Source organism: Ischnura elegans, chromosome 5 (genome assembly GCF_921293095.1).
Source record: "Ischnura elegans chromosome 5, ioIscEleg1.1, whole genome shotgun sequence".
NCBI lineage: Eukaryota > Metazoa > Arthropoda > Insecta > Odonata > Coenagrionidae > Ischnura > Ischnura elegans.
In genome coordinates this window covers 123,970,698-123,986,722 of record NC_060250.1, presented here as the reverse complement: position 1 = coordinate 123,986,722, position 16,025 = coordinate 123,970,698, and the positions used below count along the sequence as shown (strand labels likewise).

General features: G+C 35.4%; 1 protein-coding gene across 2 annotated transcripts in view; it reads right to left on the bottom strand.

Moving 5' to 3' along the window:
• Positions 1-1,176: 1,176 nt before the first annotated feature.
• Positions 1,177-16,025, bottom strand: part of LOC124159521 (sodium-dependent proline transporter-like) — a 242,252-nt gene continuing 227,403 nt past the window's right edge. For both annotated transcript variants that reach the window (XM_046535385.1, XM_046535386.1), the window contains 11 exons: positions 15,774-15,853; positions 15,172-15,304; positions 11,996-12,130; positions 11,570-11,673; positions 10,015-10,252; positions 7,386-7,514; positions 7,177-7,276; positions 6,997-7,097; positions 5,322-5,492; positions 3,433-3,562; positions 1,177-2,992 (listed from right to left, as the gene is read on the bottom strand). In XM_046535385.1, coding sequence (XP_046391341.1) covers positions 2,937-2,992; positions 3,433-3,562; positions 5,322-5,492; positions 6,997-7,097; positions 7,177-7,276; positions 7,386-7,514; positions 10,015-10,252; positions 11,570-11,673; positions 11,996-12,130; positions 15,172-15,304; positions 15,774-15,853 — 1,377 coding nt within the window. In that variant the 3' untranslated portion in view covers positions 1,177-2,936. The remainder of the gene's footprint in view (positions 2,993-3,432; positions 3,563-5,321; positions 5,493-6,996; positions 7,098-7,176; positions 7,277-7,385; positions 7,515-10,014; positions 10,253-11,569; positions 11,674-11,995; positions 12,131-15,171; positions 15,305-15,773; positions 15,854-16,025) is intronic.

The window sequence follows — 16,025 nt, the reverse complement described above, 5'->3', positions numbered from 1 at the left end:
TTTTTTTAAGGCGATACATATAGGTATTAAATTCTGAATCCGTTTTTTTCAACAAAAATACCTAGTTTTCCTAATAAAGCTTGATTAATAAATACTAAATGCAGTAGACTCTCGGTCATACGGATCAGCTTAGTCCGGACTCTCGATTGTACTGATCAATGATCTTGAAGAATAAAAATATGTTTGCTGCGATATTTTACCAATACAAACGAAAATACGTAACTTTGCGTTTTAGCGCCTACATTCTTCGCGCGGATATGCCTGCATTAGACTTCTTTTTCGTTTTTGCAATCATTATGCGTTATTTGTCAAATCTATACAATATGTGCAATGATTTAGGTAGCAATGACACTTGTCGATGCATCTAATTGTGAGTTATGTAAGTCACTCAGAACCAAGCAAAAAGCTAATTGACTCAGTGATTTGTTTGGAACTGTGCCTAAAATCCAGAGTTGAGTATCCAAATTGTACAAACCATATCAATTAAAGATCTTTTCACTTTTTCATTGAGAGTTTACAGTATTTTAATGTGTAAATAGATGGTCATGAGAATGTTGATTCTTTTTGTTGGGCTACAAGTTTTCTATACTTGTGTACTCTTTGAGAATGAACGCCTTTTAACAGTAACAAAATTAATATGTACTCAGTTTGGGAGCTTAAGTCATATTGCTTTTGTGTTTATGTTTTTATTCTCTTAGCTAAAATGACCTTTGATTGCAATGTCGGAAACTCCTGCACATCTGATGAGCAGTAGAGCATGTGTAAAACTTGGCATAAGAGAGCAAAAAATCTTGTTGATGGAAAGTAAGTTGTTTCCCAAAACATCAGCTCAAACAAAACCACTCACTTATAGTGTGAAGCCTAAGATAAAGCTATTTTCATATGATTCTCTGGGAAAAATAAAATCTTTTACAATGATGAGCAATAGAGATGGAGCTGCATTCTCACATGCCATTACATATTTTTTTCTCATTCTCTAGTACCTTTCAGTTACATCAAAGAAAACTGTGTGTGTTCAAGTGATGCAATTGATGATGATTTTTGTACTTAGAAAATTAGGTAGAAAACCTGAGTTTCTTATCAAAAGTTTCTTTATCATTCTGAGTCATTTTTGTTTGAGGATCCTGTTCAAGAGTGAAAGATTCCATTTATGAATTTATTCAGATGCTCTTTGAATCACATTTAACAAGTTGTCTTATCTTTATTGCTCTTCAGCTGCTTTACATTTTCAACACGTATACATATCATTTTACCTATAAATTGATCTGAGGCACATTTATCGTTATAGATTGGACATAAAAACTGATAAAAGTTTCTAAAACATATCTCCATAAAATTTTTATACTTCAAAACTATTAATATCACTCATTGTCATTAGGTTTACAGTAGTGATAGTTCATAAGAAATAATTATTCATTTCATAAAATAGTTACATAATATATTATTGGTAATTAACATTCTAAATGAATGAATGTAACATTTTATGCTATTATTTTCTAAACTCAAAATATACATTGAGCACTTTTTAAAGTAATTGTTTACAGCATAGGGACATTGGTGAGGAGGAAAATTGTGATAAACTGTCAATACACTCCTGATGATATTGAGCCTTAAATACTTGGAGGAGGTCAAATTTGACTAAGTTTGGAAACAATGGGTCAGTATCTTAGAGATATATATTTTTTGTGATGCTCTTATTCAAATCATTATTGAATCATCAATTGTTGGCTCCCCTACATCAATACAATTTTAATACACTTTTATTAGGCACACACTCATCTTTAATAAGTTATATGACTAGAGTGTGGTCACATCATTGAGGATGACATTTAGATGTGTCTTTGGCAGGGAAAATTTTTGCATTAAATCAATTCCGTGCATAAAAATTATATCCAAGCTTGACTACCTTATGCCATCAACAATTTATACCGCATTCAGTACTGTTGTTCGAAAATAAAATGAAGACATTTTATGGCATTGCATCTACAACAGTCATAAAACTTGTCAACATCTTTGGGAGTAGATAAAATAGTTAGTTTTTTATTTGTAGCTTCAACATAGTGGGACATTTTGGGGTAACCCTTAAGAATGAACTAATCTATTATACGGTCATAACCTTTCAGTTAAGGTTAATGTTATGTGTTGTAGAGTATGTATTCCACTCTAAATAAATAACAAAATATTACAAGGAATACCACAGTGAGCTCAGATCTTTAACACTCTTAACAGTAAAAATTCATGGGCAATAACCTTAAAATAGTAATACTTTGCAACAAGTCTTTACGCATGAACAATTGTCATGTCCTTGTATTATATGTATACAATATATAATTTACAATTATATACAAATACCATAATGGCAAATATACTTCTTTCTATTTTCACTTAAAACATAAAAATATTGACTAGTCCTTTTATAAACAATCTTTGGTCGGATGAACACTTTAATTCACAATTCCACCACCAAAAATTTTGCTTCTCTCTTCTCATGCACCATCTCATTGGTACCTAAATGAAATATATGTTGTGGAAAAAAAATTTCTTGAAATTAAGATATAAATGCACTGGAAATAATGGCATTCAACAGGTTTCAGCATCCCTGAGAGTCACAGTTTGCCGTTATTTTTGCTTGTTTCTCATCTGGGTGAGAGAATTATTCCTGTTCCTACTTTTCCTTTTAAGAACGCCAGTTATTTCCTTAAGATACGCAAAGTAAACTTTTGCTTCAATACTGAGTTGTGATCATCTATAACATTTCCACAGACTACAAGGGAGAAATATAAATTCTCTGTATCACTATCGATCCGTTGGATACTTGATGAGCACAAAATTGTATTTAAACCAGGAACTGTTCCACTGCTATGGACCCACAGCACAGCTTGTTAAAACTAACTTCTTCACTCTTTTACAGAAGTGCCGTTCTTCTGTTCCTGATATCACAAATATTCTCCTCCCTTGGCGCCTATTGTTCTAGGAGCTGAGTTGGAGCAATCTGAAATAAGGTTAGTCTCATGATGAGAGATATAGGATACATATATAGAGGATATCAATGATGTATCATTTCACTCTGCCTACACAAATTATAATTATGGATTCTTCTTGGGTTCACCATTAGGTACAAAAGTAATTCAAATGCAGCTGACCTTGATTCAATTGTAAATTTCAATTGAATTCAATTGAATGTGCCAATATTCAATTGTATTTCCTCCAATTAAATTGAATTTCCATTTATTCAATTGAAATTTGTCACTTTCCAATTGAACGCAATTGAATATGTATTTCTAATAGGGATGGGTAACAACTCATCAGTTGTAATGACAAAAAAAGTCTGCTGAATTTGAATGACATCACCAGTGGTGAGCCTGAGGAGACTTCACAAAGGATATCAGTGGGTTTTCATGTTATTTCTACTGTAACTAATCATAGACTTACCATTTTGGACATCTAAGGAATTAAGCCTGAGGTTTGTTTTTGATTTATTTCCAAATTCAAGCCAGTCTTCCCTCAGATTAAGGTCTGAAGGCCCCCATTCCTCTGTTGGCCGGAGAGATTGTAGAATTTTCTGAAATTTAAAGGTTGCACTTAAAATATTCCCACCGTCAACTTTATCTTAACCCTTTCGCGCCGAATGCCGCACCTGTGCGGCGAGGATTTTCTCCCATAAACAACGAATACCACACCTGTGCGGCATGAATTTTCCTACCCCAACGAACGAATGTGTGGCACAGGTCAAAAAAAGTGACCGTGGCGGACACAATAGACCCACGTATGCGGTCGCCCTTCGCGATCCACCTTAGCGCGAGCCCAGTCCCTTCTTCGGCCGCTCAGGTCGACCCTTTCCTATCCTCTCCACACGGTCAACTACAGTTATTTGCAGTGTGTTTTCCATAAAAATATTTGCTGCTTACTTTTGAAATCCAATGCTAGAAATTAATTCATCTTTTTTTGCTGACCACAAGGAAATTTCAAACAAAATTCTAACGTTAATATCAACGGAGTTATAGAACAACTAGTAAATATACTAAATCCATCTATATCATCATTAGATCTTTGTTTAAAATTTCTGCACGCTCAGAAAAAAACACAAAATTCATTTTTAATGTAAAAAAATTGATGAGAACAACAAATATTTGCATACATTTTGCATTTATATTTTAGCCAGTTGACCGCGGACTCGCGCTAGGAAGGGGCTTTTAATCCTTCTAGGGTTTGGGACAGAGGCTGAAGAAAGGGATTGGCGCCCCACTGAGTTGGGTCCAAAAATGGTTAGGGAGGGAACGACTGCCTTCAGTCGACGCGAAAATGCTTCGTACAGAGGAGTAAAGAAAACTTTCAAGAGACTCGTATTGAGGAAGAATTTCCCTCAACGAAGGTCCGGCGCGAAAGGGTTAACACGGATAATTTTTAGTCTTCTTTTTGGAGTTCTTTAGTTTTTGGGCCAGAACTCCAAAAGAATTTAGCATAATTGCTTAAGTTTGAATTGAATGTTTTGAACAGTACTTTTACATTTATTTTTTTGTCTCGTAGGTCATAGTGTACACCTACAGCTCCTATGAGGGTGATTCAAATGAAACCCTTAAAGAAGTGCAATAACTTTATATTGTTACACATAGGAACAAATTTTGCATATAATTTTTCAGCATTGTCTCCCTGGAATTGGATATAAGTTTTCCTACCCTTTACATTAGTTCCTTGTTGTAAGAAATCTTATGGCTCTGTCTGTAACCACTCATGCACCATGGTTTTCACCTCTTTGTCTTTTCGGAAATGCTTGCATCCCATTACATCTTTTAGTGCAAAGAACACATGATTGTCCCTATAGGTCCCTGCCATTTCAATCTTATGAATTCAATGCAAATAAATATTCTGAAGTACTTTTGAGGGGGTGAAATGAATCAATTTTTCAGAGCGGATGGGGGTCCTATCTAGTGTTAATTTACTTATAAAAGATAAAGGATGACTTAATGGAAAATGAAATTCTTTCCAAGCTCATGACACATGAATGGTGTAAATTTGTGAGACTAGAATTTTATTAGGCCCTCAATTGACATAGTATTATCCTTGTTTCGGTTAGCATGAGATCTTTTTTAAATGATATCCTACTGTAAACTGCAGCACAATCAGTATATCTGACCCTAAATCCATGCATTTTGTGTTTGGTATACATATCATTCTGCTTAAAAAATGATACATGCAAGTGCATGTGATGCACCTGAATGAGCGAGAGGTCATGCAGTTTTAAACCTCTTATTCAATGTTGTTTTTTGCTACTCTTTGCCGAATTTCATCTGTTTGAACTTTCTTTTGGAGAATCCACTCACCTGCTTCAATGATGGTCCTTTTTGTTGAAATATGACTATTACTGCTATAATTGGGATTTGTAACATTGATAAGCATGCTAAACACCAGCCAACTCCATCAGCCCAGTCTGGATAGTCATATTCTTCATACCGCAGTGGTTTATGGACGATTAAGGAATAAATAAATATGGCCTGTAAAAAAACGAGTTGTGTATGAAAAACCAGTAATAATTAATGGCTGTGGTGCGAAAGATCCACAGAGAAAAAATCATCCGCTTTGACCAGGATGCGAACCCGGATCCCCCGATTTCCGGTCGAGTGCTTTAGCCAGTTAAGCTACCGAGGCGTCATTCTTCCTTGTGGATATTTTTGGATGCCTCGAAGAATGACGCCTCGGTAGCTCACTCGGGGGATACGGGTTCGAATCCCGGTCAAGGCGAATGATTTTTTCTCTGCGGATCTTTCGCACGATTGTGCATTGCGGGTAACTCCCGTATAAGTTATCACCGTGGCTAGTCCTGGTATACTTTAAAACCAATAAATGGCTAGTTGGCTGTCACCAAATCAGTTTGATATTTAAATGGTACATAATTGCAAATGAATTGGGAGGGGTAAAAACCTTTGATGGTAGTTTATAGCTCTCATATATTGGCTGCTGGTGGAAATAAAAAGTGATGGTATTACTAGTTCATATTTATTTTTTATGTATACCAAGGATCAAGGACGTACCCAGGATCAAAACTAGGGGGTGAGGGCAAGCCGTGGTTTTTCAAGTTGTAGGTAAGATTTAAGCATGGAAAAGGTGAATGAAATCAACATTTTAAGGAAACTGTAACAGCTCTTTATTAGTTTTTAAAATTATTTGCTTAAAAGAATATTATTGTCCTTAAAGTCATTTGCGATTTCTGCTTCTAGGGGGGGGGGGGGAAGGGGAGCTGCCCCCTCCTGCCCCTCACTGGGTATGCCCATGTCAAGGGTTTTCACAAAATGATACACCTTTATGTGCTTTCCTATCATTATTTTTTCATTTTTATTATCATTATTCTTCAAATTCATGGTGGCTTCTTATGATACCTTTATATCCGCATTATTATTATTTCTTTGCCAATCTAAGGATAAGAGTGGCTTCTACTCTTACAGTAGCCTAAGATGCTAGGGTGGATCCAGGATTTTTTTCTGGGGGGTAAGTGTCAGAATATTTGGAATCACTTCCCTTAACCTTAAGGTGCACCCAGTGCACCTTCAAGGATCACATCTTGGGACCTTACTCTTCTCTCTTTTTGTTAATGATATTGAATTAATTCTCAATTCTGAGATAAATATAAGGGTAATATGAAAGTGTAATGAGTTATCTAATTTAGCTAGTCTTCAGTCCAGAAGAAAGCAATCTCACATTTTATTTTTGTATCATATCTTGAGCAATTATATTAAATGCTGTATACTTTTGTCATGTATCAATAAGAACACCTTATTTGATTACCATTCTGTGAAAAGTATTTTATGTTCCTTATCTTTCTAATAATTTTTTTATGCCGTTGTATCATGCAATGAGTGATGGTAATGATTTATCAAGAGATGCTAATTTTTTTATGTGTGTAAACAAACCTTTAAAAGGTATCTGAGATGCATCCCAAATTTACTTACATAATGTTTTTTTACCCATAATAAATACATTACTTTATAATATCATACCCACCAATAATATGACTGGCGCAAAGAATGCCCATGTTATCCTCCAGTAAAGTTGAGGCCTGTATCCAAGCATAAATTCCAGGTCATCACATATTTTATGGAGCCCTGTAAAGGAGGTATTGGTAATTTCAATTCAAAATGGCAATGTGAACAATAGTTAGCTTATAGATGCCTGAGTAATTACCATATATCCAGATGAGACCAATGCATTCTGAAATAGCTATAAAAAGAACAGCAATTCCTCCACCGTAAGCATCCATCAATGTAAGAACATAATTCCCTCCCTGAAAATTCAAATTTTCTGTTAAGTAGGATTTTTCCAAAAATTTCTATATTTGATTTAGCCAATCAGTAATATTTAAGTATTGTGAAAGCATTCTTTACTATACTTACGTATGTTACACATGGAAGCCCAACAAAGTAGCAGAGAATGGCAGTCAATACACAGAAAGAAAGCTTTCTGTTCCTCAGTGAAGTAAATTCATCTGATACGCTGGTTAGCACATTTTCTAATAGAGCAAACTGCAACAGAAAATGCTAGTTTATCAAGCAGTATATTCTATTAGTAACTAAATAAAAAAATCCATCCATTTTGACTAATCCATGATTCATTACTTAGCATAGTGTTTTGTGTATTACCTCATCAGTTCTCTGGCTGTGCAAAGGCGTTAACCTTTTCCCTACTAAAGGCGTAAATATATACGTGCGGACATTTCTTGACCTGGGAGACGAAAGCCGTATATTTCCGTCAGAGATTTTGTGACCAGGAGAACGAAAGCCGTATACGTTTCCTAACGCTCCCCCTTTTATGACGGTCGCGAGTGTACGACGTCTTTGTTTCGGGACCCAACACTGCGGGGTTTAGGCTTTACCCTCGGAATCTGGGAGCAGGTACCCTGACCCCTCGTCTTTTATTACCCCTCTTAGCGGTAAGGGACCGCGGTCATGCAATTGTTTATCCAGTCAGTTTTAGAAATAAATATTTGTTCTTTTCTTAAGAAATATAAACTAAGAATTGAATTCTTTGTCTTTTGAGCTGCGTTTACAATTTTTAAATGAAATTCTATGATAAATATTAACTTATATATGAGTTCTGTATAAACATCAACATGGAAATTGTTGCTGCATTAATATTGACCTTAGACCTTCGTTTAAAATTTGACAATGCTCAGAAAAAAATGAGGAATTCAATTCAAAGTCTGCAATTTACGTGCAAGCAACAATTTTCCATGTGCTAAATACATATAAGCAATACATAAGTTGACCGCGAACCAATGCCACAGGTATGGTCGTAAACCCGGAAAGGAGGGAGCACAACTACTCTCGGAGTTCAAGATAATGTGGAGTCCCAGCGGGGAGGGGCCGAAAAAAGTTCTGCAAGACCCTTCTTAATGAATGTCCTCCAAAAATGCTCCGTAACGAGAAAGAAGAGTCTCTTGGGGCTCAGTACAGCAGTCATGCTAAGACGAAAACTCCGCTGTCTCGAAAGGGTTAAAAACTAAGTTTTCTGGCCAAAATGAGAGTATGTAGTAATTTAGGTATCGAGAATGATAATGCAATATTTTTATGCTAAGTCAAACTATTAAAAGTACATGGTGAATATTTTTGTCATTGTGATTCATTTATCTTACAGGTATGACTAAAAGAAAATTTTCAATATGTTGCTTGGGAAATGATATTTTTTCAATTGATATGTAGAAGTAATATTTTAGCTAAGGGAGTTTTTCGTGGAGCACAGAAGACAAATAGCAATTGCAGTGATCAACTTTGCCTATTCCCATTTTCAGTTTATTTCTTCAACTTAGCATGACACGTTTAACTCATCACTCTTATCTTTAAACCCCGTTCTCTTTCTCCCACTCCCGTTTACCCAACTTCATTTCTTATTTCACAGTTTTCAGCTTACAGTGGTGTACCAAGGTTATTTAGAGGCTGTGGATAACTACATATATTATAACCACCTCCAGGGACTTGCAAGTTCAAGGTTTAATGAGCTTCAGGTTTCAATTTGGGCACCCTCCACCCGTTTACGGCAGGTTCTCTGTTCCGTTGGTATGCCTCTGGGTATTAGGTCATCATCTCTTTCTTATCTGCTTTTCTTCCTTACCTTCCATTTCTAGAACTTCTGCATTGTTTCCTCTCTATCTGTTTCTCGTTTTCCATTCTCTTCCACACCCACATTTTCGATGCCTCAAGTTATTTCTAGTTCTCCCTCTCCATCATTGTTTCTATTTGATAAAGTGCTTTGCTCCTCAAGTGATTCTGCTAGGTTTTTATTTTCACACTTTCACTATGATCCTCTCATCAACTCTTTTCTATCCATTAGCACTTTCTTAATGGACTCTACTCTCTCTCTGAATTCCTTCATTCTCAAGGGGAAAGCACAATATGGACTAGGAGAGGCCAGGGCTTTTCTTAATCATGTGTATGTAGTTCTTTCTTTGTAAACCTACCTTAACTGGTTCATTACCCTTAATAATAACCCTAATATACATGTGTAGTTTTATTGATTGAGTTTGAGGCCATACAGATTCAGGTTAAGCCTCTACATAATAGTTATGCATATCCTATAGTCTGATCCTAGCGATCATTGGAATGTGCAAGCCTTTCCCCTTTAACAACCTGTTTTCATTTTTATAATTTTGTTGTAGAAATATGAAGACCATTGTTTTAATCTTAACGTTAAATAGGTTACATTTAGATTGGGAGAGAACTTGAAGGTAGTCTCTTAAGTAACATAGCTGGCAGTCATTTGAATTGACATTACTAATTTTTGTGAATGCAACCCTTATGCCTTATTTTACAAAGGCAATGGATGGTTAGCTCATAAAAATATTTGCAGTTACTATCTAGAAAAATGATGTTTAAGGAGGGAGTTACTTTGTGCATGTATGTATATATTTAGCTGGATATTTTTAAATGACAGGAAGAGTATGAAAGGTATGCTATAAGTGATGGAAAGTAAACCTTTCATTATAAATCATATAATTAATATAGAGAAAATTAAAAAAATATCACTCACCTCACTATCAAGTCCAAGAATAAAGAGCATTAGAAAGAATAATATTGACCAGAGTTGTGGGACTGGTAGTCGTAGGAGAGCCTCTGGATAGGCCACAAATGCTAAACCTGGCCCTTCCTTCACAACATGGTCAATAGGTACATTCAAATCATGAGCCATTGCACCAAGGATGGAGAACGTCACCATGCCCGATATAATACTTGTAATGGTGTCCAAAACACTCACAACCAATGCATCTCTGAAAGAAAAGTGTAGCTTCTTGGTACAGTGAAAACTAGAAATGGGTGCTTAGTCTTTTTTTCCAAATTGGAATATTTAGCTCAAAAGAAAACTTTACCATAATATGCATTAGAATTGAATATTCAACATGTTATGTATTGTCTTACACTATCTAAAAATGATTGATTAAAATAATTTCCCATTTTTATAGGTTTTAAATTTAATTTTGCATATATGTATGTATAATCATAGAAATTCATTAGTAAATGTTGTATGGATTGCCTGTTCAACTAAAATTAAGTGATTCAATAAGTTCTAGAACCATCAGCTTATTTTTTGTTATGGGAAATTTTCTGAATTTTTGGGTGTTTTTTTCATAGATAAATGCTTTCCAGGATTCATAATTCAGGTGGCAATTTTTTCCACTGCCAATCTATGTGAGTTTGATTGAAGGAATGAAATACATCATACATTTATGTTGTTGTCTGGTACGTAATATGTACCTACATTTATGATTTCTTTAGATGCTGAAAATTACCTTCTTGATTTTATTGAGTAAATATGTTTAATGACATTAATTATATTTAACAATGACATGTTAATTAAACATATTTAAATATGTACATATACATATTAAATATGTATTTATACATATACATACAAATATGTATAAATACATATTTAAAAATGTGATGAGTACTCATCACATTTTTCTGTCATTAAACAAGTAAAAATACTCATCCAAGAGTTCCATAATTGAATAAACTAAATATTTCTGATGTATATTGGAGGAGACAAACTTTTATCAAGCAGGAATAATGTGTATTTTATTGCAATATAATTTTTTTGAGTGTGGAAGTCATTTTACGATTCTACAGTACGATACAATAATAGGTATGTCAAGATGATGGTCCACAAAATTTTTATGGCTATAATCCAACATTTCTAGTTATCCAGAATTCAGTATCCTTAGCAATTTTCATAATTCTAATTTCAATCAATTTATCAGGTGTTATGAATATATGTAAAGCTATGAAATGCAGGTGTTTTGGTGTCATGTGTTATTATCTGATGTTTCATGCAAATATTTTGGCATTTAGTCCGTTGTGTAGCAAGTGGCTAGCATTAATGCATTCATGAGATGTAATGATGACATCTCAATAAATTATTTTTCACTTATTGAGAGGTTATTTTCAGGGTACAATCCACCCTGGCCACACCATTGACCTTGGTATGAATTTTTAATGCTGGTAATTTTTTTACTCTTTCATCAACTGACCACAAGCCCAAATAAAATCTTAGGAGATGAGGATGAAGTACATAATGTTGTGCTTACCTGTAGACATTATTTCTAAAGTCATTGTAGCTACTGTACATTATTAGTCCTCCCATGGAAACACTTAAAGAAAAGAACATCTGCCCAGCCGCTGCTTGCCATACCTAAATCAGATAATAAGTTATTTCAGTTAGCTTCTTGGTTACAAGCTAATGTACTATATTTCATGATGATTAAAAATATCCCAATCTATTTTATCCTGGCTACCATCTAGGGCATTGATTTGTGTATCTTAATTTTGAAAGAGCCACAGCACACTGAGCAGCATACTTAGCATTTCTTTGTTATCTTAGAAACTGGAAAATGCTTTGAGTGATAGCAAACATTTAAGATTTATTCACATTGCTATCTGTTGTGAAACAGAACTGTAGTTTAATTGATTGAATGTGTTAAATTTATCATTCACAGTGCAATGTTTGACTATACCTGGACATCGAGTAATCTTTCCCATGATGGAGTTACAAAGTACAGAACTCCCGCCATAGCACCATCTTGAATGAGCCCAGTCACCAGAAGAATGAAGAGAATCAAATATGGAAATGTAGCAGCAAAATATACCACCTGCAAGCAAAAATATTTCACTTGATTATTATTGGCCGGAATATCATTCTATGTAATTAATCTTATCCTATAGTTTCCCATTCAAATATTATCCTTCTTATTATCTACATCTACATAATACCCCGCAAGCCGCCTAAAAGGCATGTGTCAGGGGGTGTTAGGACACCAGCCATTTTCAATTAAAAAGGTAGTGCTCTAAGGAAATTATGACTAGCATTTATTGAAATCCCTTATGGTTAGGGGGAAAAACAAATTCTCATATCTATCCATTCAGCAAAACATCTCCCTTAATTTATCACTTCTGTCGGACCTGGAAATATAGTGCGGCTCCAATATTATGTTCTCCATGTCGCTCTTAAAGATATCCACTCTCAATTGTTCAAGCAATCTAAGTCTAGTGGACACTCTCTGAGTCTCCAGCAGCTCCCATCCTAATTCGCTCAACATCTGGGCAATGCTGTCTGTGCGCCCGTAGCGGTTTTTGATGAACCGCACAGCCTTTCTTTGTATTTTGTTCAGTTTGCGGATTAAATCTTTCTGCACCGGATCCCATATGCTTGCTGCATATTCAAGGTGCGGTTGGACGAGTGTGAAATAGCACCTTTCTTTTACTTTCTCATCCGAAAATCTTCCCACAATACGCTTGACGAATCCTAATTTCTTCAGGACTATGTCGCAAATATTTCTTATACATATGTGTTCCCCACGATAGGTTTGAGGTTATTGTAACTCCTAGTTACTTCACTTCGTCTGTTGCCTTTATCTTAATACCATCCACAGCATAAACATAGTTAAAGTTGGACGAACTCTGCAAAAAATGTACCGACATGTATTTAATTAGATTAAGTTTGAGTCTCCACTCTTGGCTCCACAAATAAACGTTGTTTAAATCCAATGATAGAATTTCATAGTCAGAGTGATCACTAATTTCACAACAGATGACAGCGTCGTCAGCAAATAAACGTATTTTACTGCTAATTTGGGAGCAGAGATCATTAATGTATATAAAGAACAAAAGTGGGCCGATTAAGCTTCCTTGTGGAGCACCTGATGTCACTTTAACTACATCAGAGCTGATTCCATCAAGAACTACTTTTTGTTTACGATCATTCAGAAAGTCGCGTATCCAGTTTACCACTGTTTCTTTTAATCCGCCTGACTGTAATTTGTATACAAGTTTATTGTGAGGTACTGACGTGTCGAAAGCTTTCTTAAAATATAGGAATAATGCATCAACTTGTCTTTTCTATTCTCAGGATTTGAGAACATCATGAAGAAAGAGCGCGAGCTTTGTTTCGCATGATCTACCTTTTTGAAATCCATGCTGACAGCCATGGAAGAAGTTACGACTGCCCAAGAAAGTCATGATATTGCTTACGACGATATGCACACGTACCTTGCCTATAATCGATTTTAATGATATTGGGTTATAGTTGCCTGGGTCATGTCTGTTTCCCTTTTTGAATATGGGTGTAACGCTTGCAATTTTCCAGTCTAGTGGTAACTTTCCTTCGGATAGTGACTTCCTAAATATTATCTCTAAGTAAGGTGCAATCTGTGGAGCTAACTCCATGAGGACACGTGTGAGTATTCCCTCTGGACCTGGAGATTTACTATTATTCATCAATTGGGAATTATTTGGGAGATTGAAAATGAACCAGTGGATATTTATTTTAGAATTAAATGAGCATGTTGTTAGCATTTCCATGCTGAGGTCAAAATTGGGATGCTAATGCAGGCCGAGAACTATTGTGGAGCAGAGGGAGCACGTGCCACAGGCAGCAGATTTCAGGGAGTGGAAAAAATTATTATAAATTAATGAAAAATAATGTTAATAAAACTTCTTAATAGTAAATACCTAATGTGTAATTTCAACTACACCATCTCGAATAAATAGCATATGGATGCATTATATTTTGGTGGTGGGGGAGGGGGATGGAGGGAATGAGGGGGGGGATCAGAAGATGGGGGTGGCAAACTGATCATTGCCCCCATGACAAAACTTCTAGTTCTAGCCTTGTGCCGATGGCATTGTTGGAAGTCAGTAGCATTTGCATACTCTTTTCTATTAGTGAATGCTGTGCTCTTGGTTGAATACCAGAATTTAAATTAGTGAGGTCTATTTTGATTGGAGTTGTCGGAAATATAATACTCTGGTGATTTTTCAATTAGCGACATTGATAGATGGGAAATAATTACTTTCTTCTGGTTGAGAGGTATGGGAAAGGTATTGATGGCACAGAGTAAACCATAGAGATGTTTTGCTAATTAAGATGCTTTATTTGATGGGTTGAAAATAATATTATAAATTATTAAATATGGATGAAGATTGGCACCTCTAGAATTTATTTGCTGGGTTTTTTGAGGGGGGGGGGGGCCCAAAGCAAGTCACAGGAGGAACTTCAACAGGGAGGATGGAGGATGGTTATCTCTCCCTTCATTTTTCAAACTGCTCTTCCAACAATCGGATTCAAAATTATCAAATCAGTGCGTGCCTGACTGACCTTATGTACGAGGAATAAAAGCTCTGCCAATTATTGGAACTCAAAGATGGGAGTTGGAATGCATTCGAAATTAGCGTCCACCAAAATGAATCAACATTAACCTTTAACCCTTTCACTGTCAATCCATTTCAGGTGGGATGTACGAAGACTGCCAAGACTATTTTCCAGAATTAGCAACATTTCAGATTTAAAAATTTTTCAGCTTCTTAATTTTATTTAATACGTCTAGATTTTTTTCCCAATTGTTAAGATGTAAACATATCTTATAACCATAGGTAGATTACGGGGGTTTGCATAAATTACAGCTGTTGAAAAGGCTACAATCACGAAAAAAAGGGAAATAATTCAGGCTGATAAATCGGCCCGTGGCAGTTTTCGCTCAACCAGTGAGGGCCGATATATCGGCCCGGTGGCAGTAAAAGGGTTAACCCCAAAAACATTTATCCATTTAATTTCAGAGGAAGCCTCCATACCATTTTTTCCATTATTAGAATAACTTTAGGGTGATTTTTATCTTTGTGTAGCTATGGTAATTACCTTTCCTGATGTCTTGATGCCTTTAACAAGGCAGAGCACCACAACCACCCATGAAAACAATAGACATAAGGCCAAATCCCATTTTACAGTTCCCAAATCTTCAATGCCGCTGGATAGGTGAAGCACATGCCTCCTGTTGAAGAAAGATGGGAGAGAGATAGATAGTTAAATGTTTGTACTGTTTTGTTGCCCTCCATAGCCACATTAACTCCTCCAGAAATTATGCAGCTATCCAATGGAAAGTTCCAAACCAAACTTGAATTATTTGTGCATGAATTTATCTCAATTTTGGCATGACATATGAATCAATGATATCATTTTGCCATGGAATAGAATAGCTAAAAATAATTTAATGGCTGTTTTAACATTTGAATGAAGACAAAAGTAGTTTAAGATATTTCTGATAGATAGGGGAGTTGTTGGTGAATTTATTCACGTAAATGCATATTATTTAAACTTGAGCATGGAGTTAAATATTATTTGATATGGATTTGAAAATATATTGAAACATATTCTTCCAAATTTTTATTTTTATTTTTAGGGATCTCTTGTAATCCCTCAGTATAACTCTACTATTGAAATTGGTGTCAAAATTTTCTTACTCCCAATATTGTAGACTTGCTGTCTCCTTGTAAGTTGAGTTAGTTGCCATGGTATTATTCCCGGAACTTGTATTGTGAGCCTGTAAGGGAAAATTGTACTGAAAAAATTTTTCTTTGTTGCAATTTCAGTTTATTTTGTTAGGAAAGAGAAATGTCTCAATAGGAAACATACAGGTTGAAGCCTACTGGTTGATAGGTATGTGTGGCTGGTAAAATAATCAGGGCGTAGGAAAAACTTCTATGTGATAAAGC